We start from the raw sequence: 19,302 nt of genomic DNA, 5'->3' as shown, positions 1-19,302 counted from the left end.
TTTCTGGGGTTTTATCTTGATTCTTCCTTTGGAACATGTTATTCTGCCGCCTCATTTTGCCTAAGTGGCTGTTTTTTTTTTTTTTTTTTTTTTATGTGTCTGGTAGGTTGGTTATATTTCCCAGCCTTGAAGAATAAGCCTTTTGTAGACAACCTGTGTGTCTCAGGATACTTCCCTTTCATCACCAGAGCTGTTTGCTCTAGGGCTTCCCCCATGAGGGCTGCGTGGGTCTTTCTGTTGTGGTGGGCTGACTATGTGGACAGTCTGGTAAGCTTGGTTGGCCCTTGGTCTGTTCGGTTGCCAGTTCCTGCCTTGTGCAGAGGCTGTTGGCTGCTGGTTCGTGGGACTGGGTCATGAGGTGACTTACTGCAGAACTCCAGGGGACTATACTAGTGCTGGGTTACTGGTGGGTTGAGTCAGGGTCCAGGAGACCCTGGGGGCTGTTGCTCACCCACTGGTGGGCGAAGCTAGGTCCTGGGGCTAGTACTGGCCTACTGGTAGGCAGAGCTGGGTCCTGGGGTCTGGCTGCAGAGCCCAAGGCTCCCAGAGCACGTGTCAGACCACTGGTGGGTGGGACCAGTTCCTGACACAATTGGCTGCAGGACCTGAGGTGTCTGGGAGCTTGTGTTGGCCTGCTAGTGGGCGGGTCCTGGGCACAACTGGTCCGAGGGCAGGGTCTGGGTAGCTAGTGATTGGGGAGGTCTGCAGGCTGCAGGACTGTGGTTTTCTTGCAACTGCTGTCTGCCCCCTGGTGGGTGGAGCTGGTCGGGGGGGCTAGAGCAGGCTCACTGGTGGGTGAGGCTGGTGCCCTGGGGATTCTGGTGCTGGTTCCTGACCACTGCTGGGTGGAGCTGGGCCCCAGGGACTCCGGCTGGAGGGTCCTGGTGGTCTTGGTTCTAGTGCCTGTGTACTGGTGTGTGGAGCCGGGTCCTGGGTCCTCTGGTGGGCAGGGCTGTGTCCAGAGGCAGTTGTGGATCAAAGGGTCTTAAAGCAGCCTCTCTGTTGGTGGGTGGGGATGTGTCCATGCCCTGTTAGTTGCTTGGCCTGAGGTGTCCCAGCACTGGTGCCCCAAGTGGGGCTGGGGCCTGGGGTTAATAAGCTAGAGGGAGGATTCCAAAATGGTGCTTTGCCGGCACCAGTGTCCACATGGTAGAAAGAGCTCCCCAAAATGGCTTTTGCCAGTGTCTGTGTCCCCAGGGTGAGCTCCAGTTGCCTCCTGCCTCTCCAGGAGACTCGCTAGGAATAGCAGGTAGGTTTGACCCAGCCTCAGGTCAAATTACTGCTTCTGCCCTGGGTTCCAGAGGATGTGAGATTTTATATGTCCTTTCAGTGTGAAGTCTCTATTTCCCCCAGTCCTCTTGGACTCTCAGAAGTAAGCCCCACTGAACTTCAAAGCCAAATGTTCTGGGGGCTCATCTTCCTGGTGCAGGAGCCCTGGGCTGGGAGCCTGACATGCGGCTCGGACCTCTCACTCCTTTGGGAGAACCTGTGCGGTCAAAATTATTCTGCTGTTTGTGGATTGCCCAGCCAGGGATGTGGGACTTGACTATATGGCAGCTCTGCCCCTCCTACCTGCCTCTCTATGCTTCCTTTTTTATATCTTTAGTTGTATAAGAAATTTTCTGGCAGGTTCCAGTCATTTTCATCAATGGTTCTGCAAATAGTTGTGGTTTTGGTGTTCCATAGGAGGAGGTGAGCTCAGGGCCTTTCTAGTCTGCCATCTTGCACAGTCTCCCTTGTTTGAATGTTAATTCTACATATATTTTAGACCCCACAAGATAATAGTGTTTTGTTCAGTCAATATACATTTATATTTACCCGCATATTAAAACTTTCTGTTGCTCTCATTTTGTTTTAGTTTGGGATCATTTTTCTTCTACCTAGAAGAATCTTCAGTACTTATTTTAGTGCAGCTATGCTGGCCACAATGTCTCTCAGTTTTTGTTTACCTGGAAATGTATTCTGCCTTTACATAATACTTCAGTGAAGTTTTTTTTTCCATACAGTAACATTCAGAGATTTTCTGTGTACAAGTTGATGACTTTTGACAAATCATATGTGTGTGTGTATGCATAATATACATACATACACATATGTTGTATATGCACACACCACACATACACATGTGATGTGCATATATACACATATTTATGCAGTGATATATATATTCACATGTGACATATATGTATGTATAATATATATACACATGTATGTATTTTATATATATATATATGTGATACTGCAAGATAAAGAACATTTCTACCACCCCAGCAATATGCAGTCAATTTCTCCTTTGCTCCTGTCCCCCTACCCAGGAAACCACTGCTCTGATCTAGATCAGATTTCTAGAATCATATGAATGGAATCATATACTACATGGTTTTTTGAGTCTTCTTTCTCTCAGCATAACATCTTTGATACTCATTCATGTCATATTAGTATTTCATTCATATTTATTTTAAAATTTATTTTAAATTATTTTTGGCTGCGTTGGGTCTTCGTTGCTGTGTGTGGGCTTTCTCTAGTTGCGGCGAGTGGGGGCTACTCTTCCTTGCGGCACGTGGGCTTCTCACTGCGGTGGCTTCTCTTGTTGTGGAGCACGGGCTCTAGGCACACGGGCTTCAGTAGTTGTGGCACGTGGGCTCAGTAGTTGTGGCTTGCAGGCTCTAGAGCACAGGCTCAGTAGTTGTCGTGCATGGCCTTAGTTGCTCTGCGGCATGTGGGATCTTCCCGGATCAGGGCTTGAACCTGTGTCCCCTGGTTAAGTGGATTCTTAACCACTGTGCCACCAGGAAGTCCCTCACATTTACTTTTGAATAGCACTCTACAGTATGAATGTACCCCAACCTGCTGATCCACCCACCTGTAGTTGCCCTCTGTGGGAACAACAAGCTACCTTATCAGAGCTGGCAGTGGAAGCCCCTTGTTTAAAAAAAAAAAATTGTCCGAACCTCTGAACCTTTTCAGAAGGCAGAGTTCTAGAATGAGAAGTTACTAAATCGAAACTTTTCACAGGCTCTTGATAAATACGTCAAATGGCTTTCTGGAAGTTTTCCATCCGTTTACATTCCTGGTATGAAAGTTCCTGTCTCACCGTGCGATCAATAGCATTTTTGTATCTTATTTTCTGATATTTTCAAGCATGCAAAATTGAATCTAATCACTGAAAGGAATTTCCCTTCATTCTAAACCACTAGGTCCTATACTTATTTTCTTCCTGAATTTACAGAATTATCAGTGACCTTACTTCTTTAACCCCCATCTCACTTGACTTTCTGAGAAACTAATCTGAAAAGCCAATTCAGAGTCGTTTCTGGCATCAGTATTTCTGGGAACCAGATGCCCATGAACTGAGTTTCTCTGCAGTGTTCCATGATGTTGAGTTGGTCTCTGCCCTTGGATTCTGTTTACCGGGACAGGATCAGCTCTCTTTGTTTCCTTTCCCATCGTCCATGCCTTGTTAAGTTCCTGCTGAATTGAGCAAACTCTGCAAATCTGATTAAATCTCAAACCAGAGCTCTGGATGTTGCAAAACGACAGCCTCCTTGCCAACTGGCTGACATGTAATTCATTGCTTTGGTTAGGTGGCCATAAATAAGTGGATTTTCCTTAAGTTTCTGCCTTTGATGGTAAGAGGTAGTGATGTCTGTGGGTGATACTACGGGGAAGGGCTGGGAAGACACGTCACTAGTTTTGTGGGAATCACAGGCTTGGAAGAGGCAGAAGCCAGGAGTGAAATGGGACCCACAGTGAGGATGGATGAGGGTTGGGAGTGGAGGAGTGAGGGGCATTGCGTAACACCCATTCCAAGCCTTGGTAAGAATGGAGCCAAGGATGAAAAAACCCTGAATCACCAAGGGGGGAAGGCAATTCCCTTTCCAGCTCTCTCAGATTTACCATGATCTCAAAGAGAAAGTCTCAATCTTGTGCTACTATGTCTTTAATACCTCTCAAATGCTTCTAAGAGAAAACAGGCCTCAGACCAAGAACCTTTCAACACTGTTGAGCTGGAGTACAATAGCATGATTTTATTTCTAGCGAATTTATTTTTGTATTACTTTCTATTTATTGCAAATGATTTTTTTGTTTACAATGGTAATATAAATTTTCCTTTAAAATTAGTCTGAGTTGTAAAGTAAAGTCAATTTAAAGCAAAAAGTTAAGCAAATAACTTTGCTTATGGGACTCAATTATGGCCAAGAAAAGTGACTATGGTGCCTGAATGACTGAGATTTCAAAAACACTGTCCCAAAGGAAGAAGATAAAGAGAGTACTCTGAGATCCTACAGTTGTGGATTTAAAAAATTATTCTTTCTCCAATTTCATTCATTCATTCATTTATTTGCTCACCATTCAGCACAAGTGTTTTTTTTTAATATAAATTTATTTATTTATTTATTTTTGGCTGTGTTGGGTCTTCGTTGCTGTGCGTGGGCTTTCTCTAGTTGCCGCGAGCGGGGGGGGGGGGCTACTCTTTGTTGCGGTGTGCGGGCTTCTCATCGCGTTGGCTTCTCTTGTTGCGGAGCACGGGCTCTAGGCACGTGGGCTTCAGTAGTTGTGGCTCGCAGGCTCAGTAGTTGTGGCACACAGGCTTAGTTGCTCCCCGGCATGTGGGATCTTCCCGGACCAGGGCTCGAACCCATGTCCCTTGCATTGGCAGGCAGATTCTTAACCACTGTGCCACCAGGGAAGCCCTAAGAGTGTTTTCAAAGAAAGCTTTCTCTCTTATTTTTCTTTTTGACTTTTCAGATTCCAGAAAGAAATTGGAAATTGAAGATTTAAGGAGAGAATGTTGTTTTAAAATATTCTCACTTTCTTCAAAGAACACATGACAAAAACTTAAAAAGGTATTATTAACCAGTAATTTAAATATACATTTAACATTATCAACTGGTATCCCGTAAGGGAACTAATTTTCTAAAGCTATGGATCCTTAAGTGGGTCATAGAATTGACGACAATAGAAAAAGCTGAATTAGAGTCAAATCAATCAGCATACTTTTAGTGCAATAGTAGCTAATCACTCATTTTCATCCCTTTAAATTCCATTTGGTAAGAATCTCTTGCCTTTGTGTTGTTTATTTTTTTTAATTTATTTATTTTTGGCTGCGTTGGGTCTTCGTTGCTGCACGCAGGCTTTTCTCTAGTTGTGGCGAGCAGGGGCTACTATTCGTTGTGGTGCGCGGGCTTCTCGTTACGGTGGTTTCTCCTGTTGTGGAGCATGGACTCTAGGCGTTCGGGCTTCAGTAGTTGTGGCACACGGGCTCAGTAGTTGCGGCACGTGGGCCCTGGAGCACGTAGGCTTTAGTAGCTGTGGCGCATGGGCTCAGTAGTTGTGGCTCGCAGGCTCAGTAGCTGTGGCGCACGGGCTTAGTTGCTCCGCGGCATGTGGGATCTTCCCGGACCAGGGCTCAAACCCATGTCTCCTGCGTTGGCAGGCGGATTCTTAGCCACCGCGCCACCAGGGAAGCCCCTTTCTGTTGTTTAGAATGTTAGAATGTGCTGTCTTTTGCTCAGTCAGGCCATGAAAGGAAGGTTACTGTGTGGGGTCCCACTGAGAATCTGTATAAGGCTTGCATTTGGCAACTTGACAGGTAAAAGAAGAAAAAGTGCGGGTGTGTCGAAGACCAGAGACTAGTATGTGACTTTGTGGAAGAAATGTGAGAACCACTAGACCTGAGTGTTAACATGTGTGGGCTCATGAAACATACATGTTTAGAGGTCTATGAATTTTTTTTTTTGAGTTCTACAAAAAACATTTAAAACTCTCTCTCCAGAGTGTGTGCATTTTAGACAAAGGACTAAGTGGCCAGTTCAAGGCCTTTCTGCTTCCAAGCGTGTGATCCATTTATATCCACAGGATGACTGGAGAATTAAGTGGCTGAGAGATCTTACTCTAAAAGAAAGAAATCAGTGCAGTTCTGGGGTAGTGCAGATAAACTCAAGGTATTTTTTTAATACCCAAATAAAAGAGCTTGGGCCCCTGTCCCTACCGAGGCAGGAAGTTCAGCACATGCATGAGGTTTTCAGGGATTTCCAGGGAGACGTTGTCTCCTGGTCATCCATTCCTTGGAATTGTCACCTCTCCCTCTCACCTTTCTTCTGTCCCGCTTCACTCCATAATGGCCATTGCTGCTCCTTCATTCCCTAAGGTGCTTGTATGTCGCCAACTTGGCTGGAGATATAAGGAGAGCTGGGGCAGGGGTGTGGGGAGAGCTACAGCACAACCCAGCACAGGCAGTAATGACTGACACATCACTGTTCCCAGGTTCGTGGGCTGTGGCTACCACAGGAGACTTCATGCCGGCTCGCGCTCTCCTCGGGCCGTTTTGTGCTCAGACCCTCTCTCCCACCAACCTCATAGCTCCTCTGCTCCCAATTCTGGGTGCTGTCCCCTCATAGGGCACGTGGAAACTTCCAATTCCAGTTACCTAATTTGGAAAATACACCTTTGCACCCCATCCCAATCTAGGACTGAGGCACACTAAAAAAATAATACTAATTAAGAAGTTTTGTTAAACAATAGTGTTGTCTACCTCTGGTCATCTACCCTAGGGGTGTAACCCACAAGCAGGAGCAATTAAATTATGATTTTTACTTTATTGCGTCTCAGATCAAATATCGTAAGTATGACTCCTTCCTGTTCTACATAGAGAAATTCCAGGACCGGAGAAAAAGGGGGAGGGATCTTTCCCATGGCTTTGGTTTTGTTGGTGACTTCCTCTGTCTCTTCAGGGTTTGCACTGAGAGGCTGTGGCCGTGGATCCTGATTGCCCTTCTGCCAGGAAGGCACATGCAGCCAAAAATGAATTTGGGAAAAGCAGCCACTTGCTCCTGTAACCATGGAAAAGCAGGGCCGCAGTGAGATGGAAATAATCCGGTCAGAGTCGCACTCCTACATCAAATTGTTGAAGGTCAACCGGGAGCATCTGGTCACTCACGTCCGCAACACTCAGTGTCTGCTGGACAACTTGCTGCAGAATGAGTACTTCTCCGCCGAAGACGTGGAGATCGTGTGTGCCTGCCCCACGCAGCCCGACAAGGTGCCGGTGACAGGGATGCCAGCCTTGGTGGCCAGACGGGGCTTCTCCCCATTGACCTGGGTGAAGAGCTTTGGGAGTGCGGTACATTGGGTGGAATTTCCTGTCGGGGCTTATCTACCGCACAGAAAGGCTTGAGTTACCAGCTCATTCCACAGTTACGTATTTCACTTCTGTGTTCCTGAAACACAGCAAACTCTTCTGACCTCTCCATTCTCCTTGCTGTGCGTATTGGTTCTCAAACAACTTGTTTTCCAGTTCACTTTAAATGAGTGAATTCTTTAAAAAGAAAACGAGCAGGAAACACTAGCAGTGCTGCCCAGTCCGTGCCCTTCAACTCTGGAGAGCTGCTCACAGCTGGGAACGGCTCTGAGAATTCCTCTGGTTGAGGAATGGCTGCATCCCAGCCTGGGTCCACGGTAAAGAATCTTCCACACTCCACTGTGGGAAGTCTTCACAGCCCTTAGTTTCACTTTAGCTTTGTGTCATCTTCTGAAAAAGGGAATGGCAAGAGGAAAACCTCCTTCTTGGGGAGAGGAGTGACAGAACTCATCTGTAACATGATCCTGTTGGGCTTAGGAGAGACCAGAAGGGTTTCTGGGAAAAGCACAGTAGAACACTGTTGTGGTTTTTTTCCCCTGAATTTTTAGTAAGACAAAAAGCTTTTGTAAGGTACACCTTACACGGGGGTCTGCTGTCCCCTGGCTGTGTAGTCCAGCACCCATCTCATTATGCCTAACGGGTGACTTTCTCCCCCTCAGCACTCATTCCCAGAGAGCAAAAGTGTTAGCTTAAGAGGGCAAAGGAGGGAAAGGGAAATTCCAGGGGGGCGCTCGGCTCTAGCTGTGAGTCTGACCTTTCTATTTTTAGGCTCCTGGAAGCCTCTGGTTTCCTAGAGCTGTGCAGTTTGTTTCTTGCTTAGGCGGTCCATTTTACAGATCCTGGGCATTTGGCGTGTAGCATCTCATACCAGCTGGGTGGACGGTCAAGCTCGAGGCTGTAGTAAGAGCTCAAAGCCCCGCGTGGGAGCCTCTCCAGGGGGCAGACACCCCTAGTGCCGGCTCACACCTTACTGCTTGTGCCGCACTAGGTCCGCAGAATTCTGGACCTGGTGCAGAGCAAGGGCGAGGAGGTGTCCGAGTTCTTCCTCTATGTGCTACAGCGACTCACAGACGCTTACGTGGACCTCAGGCCTTGGCTGTCGGAGATCAGCTTCTCCCCTTCCCAGCTCATTCAGAGCAAAGCTGTGGTCAACACCGATCCAGGTATGAGTCAGCCCCCGGGGAGACCGCAGCCACCAAGCAAGCAAGGCCCCCGGGGCTTGGAAATGCTATCTGTGTGGGTCCAGCAGGGGATAAAGGCGGGGTCCGCCTTGACCAGCCCTGCCTTCCACCTCAGGCAGCAGGCTTGGCTGCTGTGTTCCTTTTAGAAAGGAGAGCTGGTCCCTGTCACCCTAGTGCAGCCAAGGGAACTGTGATTGAACTGGCCACAGATAGCTGGTCTGATTTACGTAGGGAGCCATGGAAGTGTAGGAATGACCTCTGTTCTGACCTCTTTCTGACTTCCTTTTCTGACCTATCTAGACATTTTAGTGGTTGTACCAATTCAAGTTTGCATTTCTTTCCTTCTTGAAGATCTTTCCAAATTTGATTCCAGGCAAAGAATTCTTCTATCACCGCTGACTGCCAGTCCTTATTTCCAAAGCACCATGGGCCCCTTTTAGTTAAATGATTAGTTCAGCAGGTATTTATGATGTACTCGGCATGTGCCAGGGCGGGGTGTGCTGGATGCCAGGGGTACAACAGGGAGCAGACCCAGCTATGGTTCCTGCCCTCAGGGACCTCAGAGGTTAGTGCAGGAGACTGGCAGTAAATAATGACACGAATGTGTAGTTGCAAATGGTGATAAGGACAACAGCAGTTCAAGGTGCTGAGAGAGCACAACGTTGGGACCACAGTCTGGTCTGGGGACCGGGGAATCATCTTTCCGTGCCTGTGGTCTCTCCACTTCCAGACAGTTGTTGGCAACATACCAGCACTGAGCTTCCAAACTCTGAGTTTTAAAGAATCCAGTTTGACCTTGAAAACAGAAACAAAGGACAGTGTCCCAGAGTGTCAGGTGTGTATTTAGGGGAAACCAGACCAAGAGACAGAGTGTCAGGGACAAGCTCTTGCTTCTGCAGTTACCAGCCGGCCACTGCTAGCTTCTTACTGTTACTGCCCCTGCCCACCTCACTTTGTTACCTTCCCCAAGATAAGAGGAAAATATTCCTGTGATGAAGAGTTCTTGCAGAAGACTTCTCCACTGGCTCCTTTACCCAGCTCCTGTAACAGCTTTGAAAGTATAATTCACTCTACAAGAAGCCAGATGTGAAAGACGACATATTGTATGAATCCATTGATATCAATGTCCAGAAAAGGCAAATTTATAGAAACGGGAAGCAGGTCAGCAGTTTCCTAGGGCCAGGGGTGGGGCAGAGATCGTCTGCAAATGCACTTACGATGGAGAGTGTACCCCTGGATTTTAGTGATGTTTGCGTTAACTCTGTAAACTTACTAAAATCATTGACAACAATACCTGCTGTAAAATAGGTGAATTTATAGTCTGTAAATTTTCCGTTACCAAAACTAAAAAAATAGAACTCACTTCACAAATTTTAAGCTGACAACCAAGTGGGACTAAGTTGATGGGAAAGGGTTGTAGATGAATCTGGAAATGTGCAAAGTGTGTCCAATTTTTGTTAATTGAATTATCATTAAGACCCAAAAACGATTTAAAGGAATTTTGGAACACCCTTTTTTTGTCTGGAGTAAGCTCATTTTGTAGCTCGTTTCTGCTGAGAGCATGGCACGTACGTCAGCATGTTACCCCATGTCAGCATATTAACCCATGTACTTCCCCGTGGGCAAGCCCAGGGCTCCCCCTGCGGCACGTGCTGAGCGTCCGTGATCCCCAGGCCTCAGCTTTGGGACCAGGGCCTCTGCGCCCTGTGTAGTGTAAGAAGGCCGGTTTTCACTTTAGTTTGCTCACTCAGTTACGGTGAAGCACAGCCCCTTTTTAGTCCATATCAACGTCAACTGTTGTATCTCATCGCAACAAGTTTCGGCATTAGGTTGTATGAGACTCTGTTGTTTTAAGAACAGTGTCATAAGCACAAGAAAGGTTAGGGCAATTTCTTCCTCAACGATACAAGTTTCAGTGGGGACTGGCTTGCGCTGTTTGAGCAGGACCCTGGGGTTGGGCTGGGGCAGCAGGGCCACGTGGTCTGGCCGTCACATTTGAGGGGGCTTCAGTTTTTAGCTGGAGTTCAGTGACGACTTGCGCAGAGGAGTAGGGAGCCTGTCTCTGACACTGATCCCAGTTGGATTCTGTCCCCGCTGGCCGGCCAAATCTGAGGTCAGACAGGGGTGGAGGCCCAAGGGCCCGCAGATTCTGGAGCGCCGGCTCTTCGTACTTGAGGAGTGCTCGCACTTAGCCTGAGCGTCCAGGCTGCGGGTTTGTTTTCCTGTGTGCTTGCTCCTCCGCCTGAGACCTCCCTATCTGGTGCACTTTCCACCTGTGTCTCTCTCTCCCCACCTACTTCCACCTCTCACCTGGCGCCACTCTCCCTGCAGTGAGCAGATACAGCCAGAAGCTGCGACAGCAACTGGGCCGCGACTCCAAGTTCGTCCTGTGCTACGCCCAGAAGGAGGAGCTGCTGCTGGAGGAGATGTACACGGACACTGTCGTGGAGCTGGTCGACTTCGGCAACGAGAGCCTGGGCAGCCTGGGCAGCCTGGCCTGCCTCCTGGACCCCTCCACGGGGGTCCTCAACGAGCAGGGCGAGACCATCTTCATCTTTGGCGACGCGGGCGTGGGCAAGTCCATGCTGCTGCAGCGGCTGCAGAGCCTCTGGGCCGCGGGCCATCTGGACGCTGAGCTCAGGTTCTTCTTCCACTTCCGCTGCCGCACCTTCAGCTGCTTCAAGGAGAGCGCCTCGCTGTGCCTGCAGGACCTGCTCTTCAAGCACTACTGCTACCCGGAGCAGGACCCCGAGGAGGTGTTCGCCTTCCTGCTGCGCTTCCCGCACACGGCCCTCTTCACCTTCGACGGCCTGGACGAGCTTCACTCGGACTTCGACCTGAGCGGCGAGCCCGACACCTCCTCCCCCTGGGAGCCCGCCCACCCCCTGGTCCTGCTGGCCAACCTGCTCAGCGGGAAGCTGCTCAAGGGGGCGCACAAGTTGCTCACGGCCCGCACGGGCGTCGAGATCCCGCGGCATCTCCTCTGGAAGAAGGTGCTCCTGCGCGGCTTCTCCCCCAGCCACCTGCGCGCCTATGCTGGGAGGATGTTCCCCGAGCGCGCCGTGCGCCAGCGCCTGCTGGATCAGCTGGAAGCCAACGCCAACCTCTTCAGCCTGTGCGCCGTGCCCCTCTTCTGCTGGATCATCTTCCGGTGCTTCCAGCACTTCTACGACACCTTCGACGGCCTCCTGCAGCTGCCCGACCGCGCGGTGACGCTGACCGACGTCTTCCTGCTGGTCACCGAGGTCCACCTGAACAGGACGCAGCCCACCAGCCTGGTGCAGCGGAACACGCGGAGCCAGACGGAGACCTTCCGCGCCGGCCGGGGCACCCTGCACTCGCTGGGCCAGGTGGCTCACCGGGGCATGGAGAAGAGCTTCTTCGTCTTCAGCCAGGAGGAGGTGCAGGCGTCCGAGGTGCAGGAGGGGGACCTGCAGCTGGGTTTCCTGCGGGCCGTGCCGGAGCTGGGCCTCGAAGGGGACCAGCAGTCCTATGAGTTCTTCCACCTCACCCTCCAGGCCTTCTTTGCTGCCTTTTTTCTGGTGGTGGACGACAAGGTGGGCACTCGGGAGCTGCTCTGCTTCTTCCAGGAGTGGGCTCCTCACGGGGAGGCAGCAGCTGCGTCCTGCTATCCCCGCTTCCTACCCATCCAGTGCCTGAGGGGCCGCGGCCTGGCCGGGGAAGACCCCTTTAAGAACAAGGATCACTTTCATTTCACCAACCTCTTCCTGTGCGGGCTGCTATCCAAAGACAAACAGAAACTCCTGCGGCACCTGGTGCCTGCCGCCACCCTGCGGAGAAAGCGCAGGGCCCTGTGGGCTTACCTGTTCGCCAGCCTGCGCTCCCACCTGAAGCACCTGCCCCGAGTTCGGTCTGGGGGATTCAGCCAGGTGCAGGCCATGCCCACCTTCGTCTGGATGCTGCGCTGCATCTATGAGACGCAGAGCGAGAAGGTGGGGCAGCTGGCGGCCAGGGGCATCTGCGCTAACTACCTCAAGCTGACCTTCTGCAACGTCTGCTCGGCCGACTGCAGCGCCCTCTCCTTCGTCCTGCACCACTTCCCCAAGCGCCTTGCGCTCGACCTGGACAACAACAATCTCAATGACTATGGTGTGCGGGAACTGCAGCCCTGCTTCAGCCGCCTCACCGTCATCAGGTGAGACCTCCAGGTTCCGGGAGCAGCTGGCGGGGCACCAGGGCTCAGGGGACACCAGGACTGGCACTGTGGAGCGGGATCTCCTGGATTATCCTGGAACTCATGGCCGGGGGTCTGGGAACATCCAGAGCTTCTCTGTCTCAGGGTGGCAGAGGGTAACGAGCAAAGCTCCGAAGTCAGGTGGACCTGGATGGGCCCCAGCTGGGTGTCCTTGAGCAAAAGCTGCTTAACCTCTTTGAGCTTCAGCGTCCTCATCTGGAAAAGAGATTCTCATATCCTAACAATTACAGTAATAACAATCAGCATTTATTGAGAATGGGTGAAGTGCATTAAAAATATTACCTGGTTTAATCCTTTTAACAACACTATCAGGTAGGTACTGTTATCATCTCCATTTTGGCAAACGAGGAAGTAGAGGCACAGAGAAGTTAAGTGGCTCAAGGTCACATAGGTGGGCCATGGTGGAGCCAGAATCATAAAGAACCATTTGAGATTCATGTGAGGCTCAGAGATAGCCCGTGAAATGTTTCTGGCACGTGAAAGCTTTATGGTGGCAGAAGCAGCAGACTTTGTGCTTATTAGCGTTAGTTAACTTCCACGAAAAAAGCGGGCAGCCCTGAGCTGCCAGGGGATCTCAGTAAAGAATGCTGACTCTTGATTCGCTTCCTGTTTGATGGTTTAGAGGAAAAAAAAGCCAGTTTAGAGGAAACCAGTTTAGAGGGAAAAAAAACCAGTCTCCTTTCTTCTATTAGCATTTTCTGTATTAAATACACCTTGTAAATCCCTACGGGGGTTTCGGTTCTCCACTACTTGGCTCATGCATTTCTCAAGAGCAGATGGGATTTGGAACCGATTCCAGGTACCTGTTACACAAGCGCCAGAGCATACATTGTGGGGGGATGGGTGGGATGTAGGGAGCCCAAACCTGCCCCGGCCTGGGCATTGGAAAGCCTGGAATCTATTCTCTGAGCTCTCAGCCAGCGACTCTGTAGCCTCAGGCAACCTCACACTCAGTGCCTCCCTGTGACCATTTCATAAGATGGAAGCTCTGCACCAGTATGGTGGTCCCCCGGTTTGCCTCCAAACCAGCACAAGAGAAGGCAGGAAGAAATGGGCAACCCTAAGGAAGCATTTTGAGCTCCCTGAGGGCATCAGTGAGGATTAGTTTTGGCTGTTAGAGAAAACTCACAATACTGGTGGCTTAGAGAAGTTACAGACTTACTTGTCTCTCATGCAAAAATCTAAAGGAGGGCAGTTCTGGGCTGCTGTGAGGTCTCAATGACCATCAAGAGCCCAGGCTCTCTCCTGCTTACTGCTCTGCTGTCCTCAGTACCTGACTACTATATCTTGGCCCAAAATGCCTGCTCACGCTCCAGCCATTCAGTTGACGTTCTAGTCACCAGGAAGAAGGAAGGGCAAAGGACACACCCCATTCTTTTTTTTAAAATTAATTTTATTGCAGTACAGTTGATTTACAGTGTTGTGTTAATTTCTGCTGTGCAGCAAAGTGATTCAGTTATACATACATATATATTCTTTTTCATATTCTTTTCCATTATGGTTTATCACAGGATATTGAATATAGTTCCCTGTGCTATACAGTAGGACCTTGTTGTATATCCATTCTGTATATAATAGTTTGCATCTGCTAATCCCAAACTCCCAGTCCGTCCCTACCTTCCCCACCCTTGGCAGCCACAAGTCTGTTCTCTATGTCTGTGAGTCTGTTTCTGTTTCGTAGAGAAGTTCATTTCTGTCATATTTTAGATTCCACATATAAGTGATGTTATATGATATTTGAGTTTCTCTTTCTTACTTCACTTAGTATGATAATCTCTATCTAGGTCCATCCACATTGCTGCAAATGGCATTATTTCATTCTTTTCCATGGCTGAGTAGTATTCCATTGTATATATGTACCACATTTTTTTTTTATATTGGAGTATAGTTAACAATGTTGTTAGTTTCAGGTGTACAGCAAAGTGATTCAGTGATACACATACATGTGTCTGTTTTTTTCAAATTCTTTTTCCATTTAGGTTATTACAGCATATTGAGCAGAGTTCCTTGTGCTATACAGTAGGTCCTTGTTGGTTATCTGTTTTAAATATGGTAGTGTGTATATGTCAATCCCAAACTCCCAATTCATCCCTCCCCCGCACCTTTCCCCTTTGGTAACTGTAAGTTCGTTTGTGAAGTCTGTGAATCTGTTTCTCTTTTGTAAATAAGTTCATTTGTATGTTTTTTTTAGATTCTGCATGGAAGTGATATCATATGATATTTGTCTTTCTCTTTCTGACTTCCTTCACTTAGTACAATAATCTCTAGGTTCATCCATGTTGCTGCAAATGGCATTATTTCATTTTTTTATGGCTGAGTAGTATTCTATTGTATATATGTGCCACATCTTTATCTGTTCATGTGTTGATGGACTTCTATGTTGTTTCCATGTCTTGACTATTGTGACTAGTGCTGCTGTGAACATAAGGGCACATGTATCTTTGAGTTAAAGTTTAGGACACACCCCATTCTTTTAAGAAGACTTCTCCACTATTGCTAATGAGACTTCTGCTTAGATCTTACTGGGCAGAACCTAAGCACATGTGCCCAGCTAAAAAATGAGGGATTCTCTTTCTAAGTAAGCACAGATATTGGGAGTGACTAGTTGGCTCTGCCACCCCGGGATAGTCATGCAGTGTATGTACACACTGTGCCCCAGCACCAAGGTGGGTACCATGAGTGGAGGGGTTCAGAGTGTCTGACGTGATCATTTTCATTGGCCTAAAAATCAAGCTTTTACCTCTTCAGCCTTTTACTTATCACAGAGGACAGTGTGTAATAAGTGGCCCAGTTTGGCCCACGGCTTGTGTTTATAGATAAAGTTTTATTAGAATACAGTCACACTCATTTATTTATATATTGGCTGCTTCACTCTGCAGAGCTGAGTGGTTGCAATAGAGACCAGATGGCCTGCAGAGCTTAAAAATTTGTTATCTGACCCTTTACAGAAAAAAATTGCTGAGCTCTGGTCTGTTCCTTTACCCACCCCTGACCCTCGCTCATCCCTCACGCTCCTCCATCTCTGAGCCTTACTCTGTCCCTCAGACTCACCTAAATAAAGGGGTGGAGAATTGAGAAGATCAGGGTAGTCTGTTTATAGAGAGTACCTGGTAGTAAAAAAAAATTGTTTTGCATTTTAGCCAAATCAAAATATCCTGCTAGTACAGGGCTTTCAAAGAGCAATCCCCGTACACGCTGGGCCTTGTCCAGGAGATATCCATCATCCTGAGGCCCTCTTTTCCCTCTCCCTCTTAAAGCCTGGCCTGCTGAAGCAGCATTTGCATTAAAGAGGAGTGGGAGAGTGTGGACCTCTCACACTCTCCCTGACCTGCCTCATCCAGCTGTTTCTCCCTTGCCGTTGAACTTCCCGCACAGAACCACACCTCAGGAGCTGTGTCCCTCGATTGACCTTTTCAGGTGGCAAGTCAGGTTTCACACATGCATTTCCAGATGGAAAGGCTCTTGGCATTTTGGGTGGGACAGTTCTTGTGGGGACTGTCCTGCCTTTTGCAGGACCCCTCACATTTCTGGCTGCACTTGCAAGATGGTGGAGCGTCCACTCCCCCAGCCTTATGACCACTAAATGCAGCTCTACACATGTCCAAATCCCATGGCCCCCCGCTGTGCAGTGAGAGCCACATTGACACATAGGCCACCGGCAAATGCAGGATATCAGAGGTGGCTGTCCACACGTGTCCTTCAGGTGTCCCTTGTTGCCCTTGTGTTGAATCAGGGCTGTGCTGTAGCCTTGCCAATGGACTGGTTCTCGTGGGTCTCTCAGCCCCGTGAAGACCAGGGTCTGTAGGGGCTGTGTGGCTGTCTGCTATGGCCAGTTCTCTCGGGGGGACATCTATAGCTGGGAAGACTCCAGGACCTATAGACTTGTGCATCCTTGTGGAATTCATGCTCTTTCACCGTGAGCAGCCGCTCTGATTTTTAACTTTCTTTGCTGTTTTCAGACTCAGTGTGAACCAGATCACCGACAGTGGGGTGAAGGTGCTGTGTGAAGAGCTGACCAAATACAAAATTCTGACATTTTTAGGGTATGTATTTCTCTAGAACACTGCGACAGCTACATGGTAAGAGTACAGAGCAGCAGGAGGTTGCCATTCCTATGGATTACCGGGTGGTTGAGACTGATGGCCCCAGGGTACCAGGAAGAGCACTGAATTGGGAGCCAGGAGTCCTGGGTCCTGCTTTTGGCTCGGCTAGCAGCCCGCTCTGAGCAAGCCAGGAAACCTCACTGAGCCTCAGCCTTCTCATCCCCCTTGTATAACTGGGATCCTAATAGAGTCAGATAGTTTTACAGGTGGGGACTGATTGCTGTAATGACAGAATTCCTGGGGGTATGTTTTATTGACGTGAGAATACTGTTCATGTGGTAGATTTCACTATGGCGGGTCCATGATCTGTCATCCAGAGCCCTTGGGGCAAGACACGAATCAGAAATTAGTGCCCGTGCTACCTAGCAGTGACATGACCAGTGGGATCTAGGGCAGTACCCCATTTTCAGATACTTTAACATTTCTGCAGCAAAAGGTATAAACATTCAAACCAGTTGGGATAAAGACCATGAACAGCTCCACGTCGGTTGCCAAAATAGTTAGGAAGAAGTTTGGGTTTTCAGAGCCTTTGGGGTGTTGGGGTTTGACAGGAGAGACTGTGGGCCACAGCCCCGCGGCTGCCGTTGACTCTCTGAGCTGGAGCCAGCCCGTCAGCTTCCTTGGGCCTCCGTTTTCTCAGCTGTCACATGAGAACACTGAAGCCCTGAATCCCAGGTTGCCTTTTGGCTCTGGAGTTCTGCATGACTGTGGAACACTGGAAACCTGTCTCCTTACCACTTGCAACTCCTTTCTGCCTTATTGTTGAATTGGTGTCAAGTGGTAAAGTGACGAAAAGGTAGACACTGAGTTGGTTCTAACGCTTAGAAACTTTTATCCCTTAAGATGCCAATCGTGATCTTAATCTGAAAGTACCCCTCAACTGCCATTTATCGAGCACTTACACGCAAGGGCTTGGGATGATCTCATACAATCCTCATAACGACCCTGCGAGGGAGCCGTAACTCTTACCCCTGTATTACACATGGAGAAACTGAGGCACAGAGAAGCTCGGTACCTTGCCCCAGGTCATAAAGCTGGGGAACGTGCAGAGTTGGCCTTGAACCCAGCCTGAGACCCCACAGCCCCAAACTCAGCCCTCCACGTGCCCTTCCTTTCTCCTTTTGACCTAGACTTTGTAAGTCAGCAGACAGCCCCCACTCACTTTAAAAAATGGGGTCCTAAATTCTCACGGCCATGCTTTCTCTCAAAGCTTATACAACAACCAAATCACCGATGTCGGAGCCACGTACATCGCCAGAATCCTGGATGAGTGCACAGGCCTCACGCACCTGAAGTAAGTGGGGTGGGCACAGCGAGCGGGGTCTTCAGTAGCTTCTCTTGGTCACCCTTCATCGTTCAAGCAAAGAATAAATGCCACCCTAGAGCTGCCTTCTGCTTGCCCCAGGGCCAAATCAGGACACCTGTGTGTAGAAGGTGAGCTGTGGGTGAGGCTTGGTGTTTGGAAGGGCCCCCTACCATGGGTGGGGCGAGAGTGTGGCATTTTGATTTCATTAACTCCTAACGGGAAGAAAGGCCACAACTATCACCCTTTCTGGAGATCGTTTTCCCCTGAGAAAGTCCCACATTGTCTTCGTCCATTTTGGCTTCTGTAACAAAATACCATAAACGAGGTTGCTTATAAACACCAGAGATTTATTTCTGACCGTTCTGGAGGCTGGGGAACCTTAGGATCGAGGCACCAGCAGATTAGGTGCCTGGTGAGGGCCCAATGCCTTGTTCTTAGATGGTGCCTTCTCACTGTGTCCTCACGTGGTGGTGGAAAAAGGGGAAAGGGAGCTTTCTTGGACTTCACTCCTAAGTCACTAATCCCATTTGTGAGGGCTGTGATGAGTGACTTTATCACTTCCCAAAGGTTCCACCTCCTAGCACCATCACTTAGGGGTTAGGATTTCAACATATGGATTCTGGTAGGGGTAGGGGGAGGCAAACCTTCAGGCCATAACATTGCAGATGAGAGCCTGATCCCTGGCTGTGTCACAGGAATGTCCTGCCAAAGGTGTCAGAGCACCAGCCTTGGAGGAGCCTGGTGATGCTGCCCTGGTGATGGTAACCTACCCCTTGACCATTTGCGGTTGAAGTGGGAACCTTCTGGTCTGCTGATGGAAATGAGTGATGCTCAGAGGTCATTTAAAGAACCTCCGGGGGAACTTGGGTCCCTGAGTCTCTGCAGAGATTGTGACCACCTGGAGAGGAATCACGACTGGCTTTCTTCAGGGCTTTGGGCCCCTCCCTGAGAGGACGCCCAGGGAGGGCTGCTGTAGGTCCCAGGAGAAAGACCACCCCTCCTAGGAGGGGCCAGAGGGGCTCTGTGCCAAGGACGAGGGTGGCTGATGCTGGAGTCCCCTCATAGCTGTAGCTGACGTGTGCACGACTCTCTCTGCAGACTGGGAAAAAACAAAATAACAAGCGAAGGAGGAAAGTGTCTCGCCCTGGCTGTGAAGAACAGCAAATCCATCTTTGAAGTTGGGTGAGTAGAGACGGATGCACACGGGTGTGCGTATGCAGCCTGCTCTGTGTACAGGAGCACCTGCTGGTCTTTTCGTACATCCATCTAGCCAAAGGACCGCTGGCGCAAGCTGTGGGGCAGAGGCCACAGAGAGCCTCCATCGTAGATGCCCTGGTGGCTGGGCCCCACTGGCT

The 19,302-nt window shown here is 49.2% G+C and overlaps 1 protein-coding gene across 5 annotated transcripts in view; it reads left to right on the top strand.

Annotated features, from left to right (window-relative positions):
- The window catches only part of NOD1 (nucleotide binding oligomerization domain containing 1), a 93,934-nt gene that overhangs the window by 39,188 nt on the left and 35,444 nt on the right, over nucleotides 1–19,302 (top strand). For 2 of the 5 annotated variants that reach the window (XM_067746627.1, XM_067746629.1), the window contains exons 2-7: nucleotides 6,735–7,042; nucleotides 8,130–8,304; nucleotides 10,654–12,478; nucleotides 16,498–16,581; nucleotides 17,852–17,935; nucleotides 19,046–19,129. In XM_067746627.1, coding sequence (XP_067602728.1) covers nucleotides 6,842–7,042; nucleotides 8,130–8,304; nucleotides 10,654–12,478; nucleotides 16,498–16,581; nucleotides 17,852–17,935; nucleotides 19,046–19,129 — 2,453 coding nt within the window. In that variant the 5' untranslated portion in view covers nucleotides 6,735–6,841. The other 3 variants (XM_067746628.1, XM_067746630.1, XM_067746631.1) reach the window with 3 other exon arrangements.

Source organism: Pseudorca crassidens, chromosome 8 (genome assembly GCF_039906515.1).
Source record: "Pseudorca crassidens isolate mPseCra1 chromosome 8, mPseCra1.hap1, whole genome shotgun sequence".
Classification (NCBI taxonomy): domain Eukaryota; kingdom Metazoa; phylum Chordata; class Mammalia; order Artiodactyla; family Delphinidae; genus Pseudorca; species Pseudorca crassidens.
This window is presented reverse-complemented; position numbering and strand designations above follow the sequence as displayed.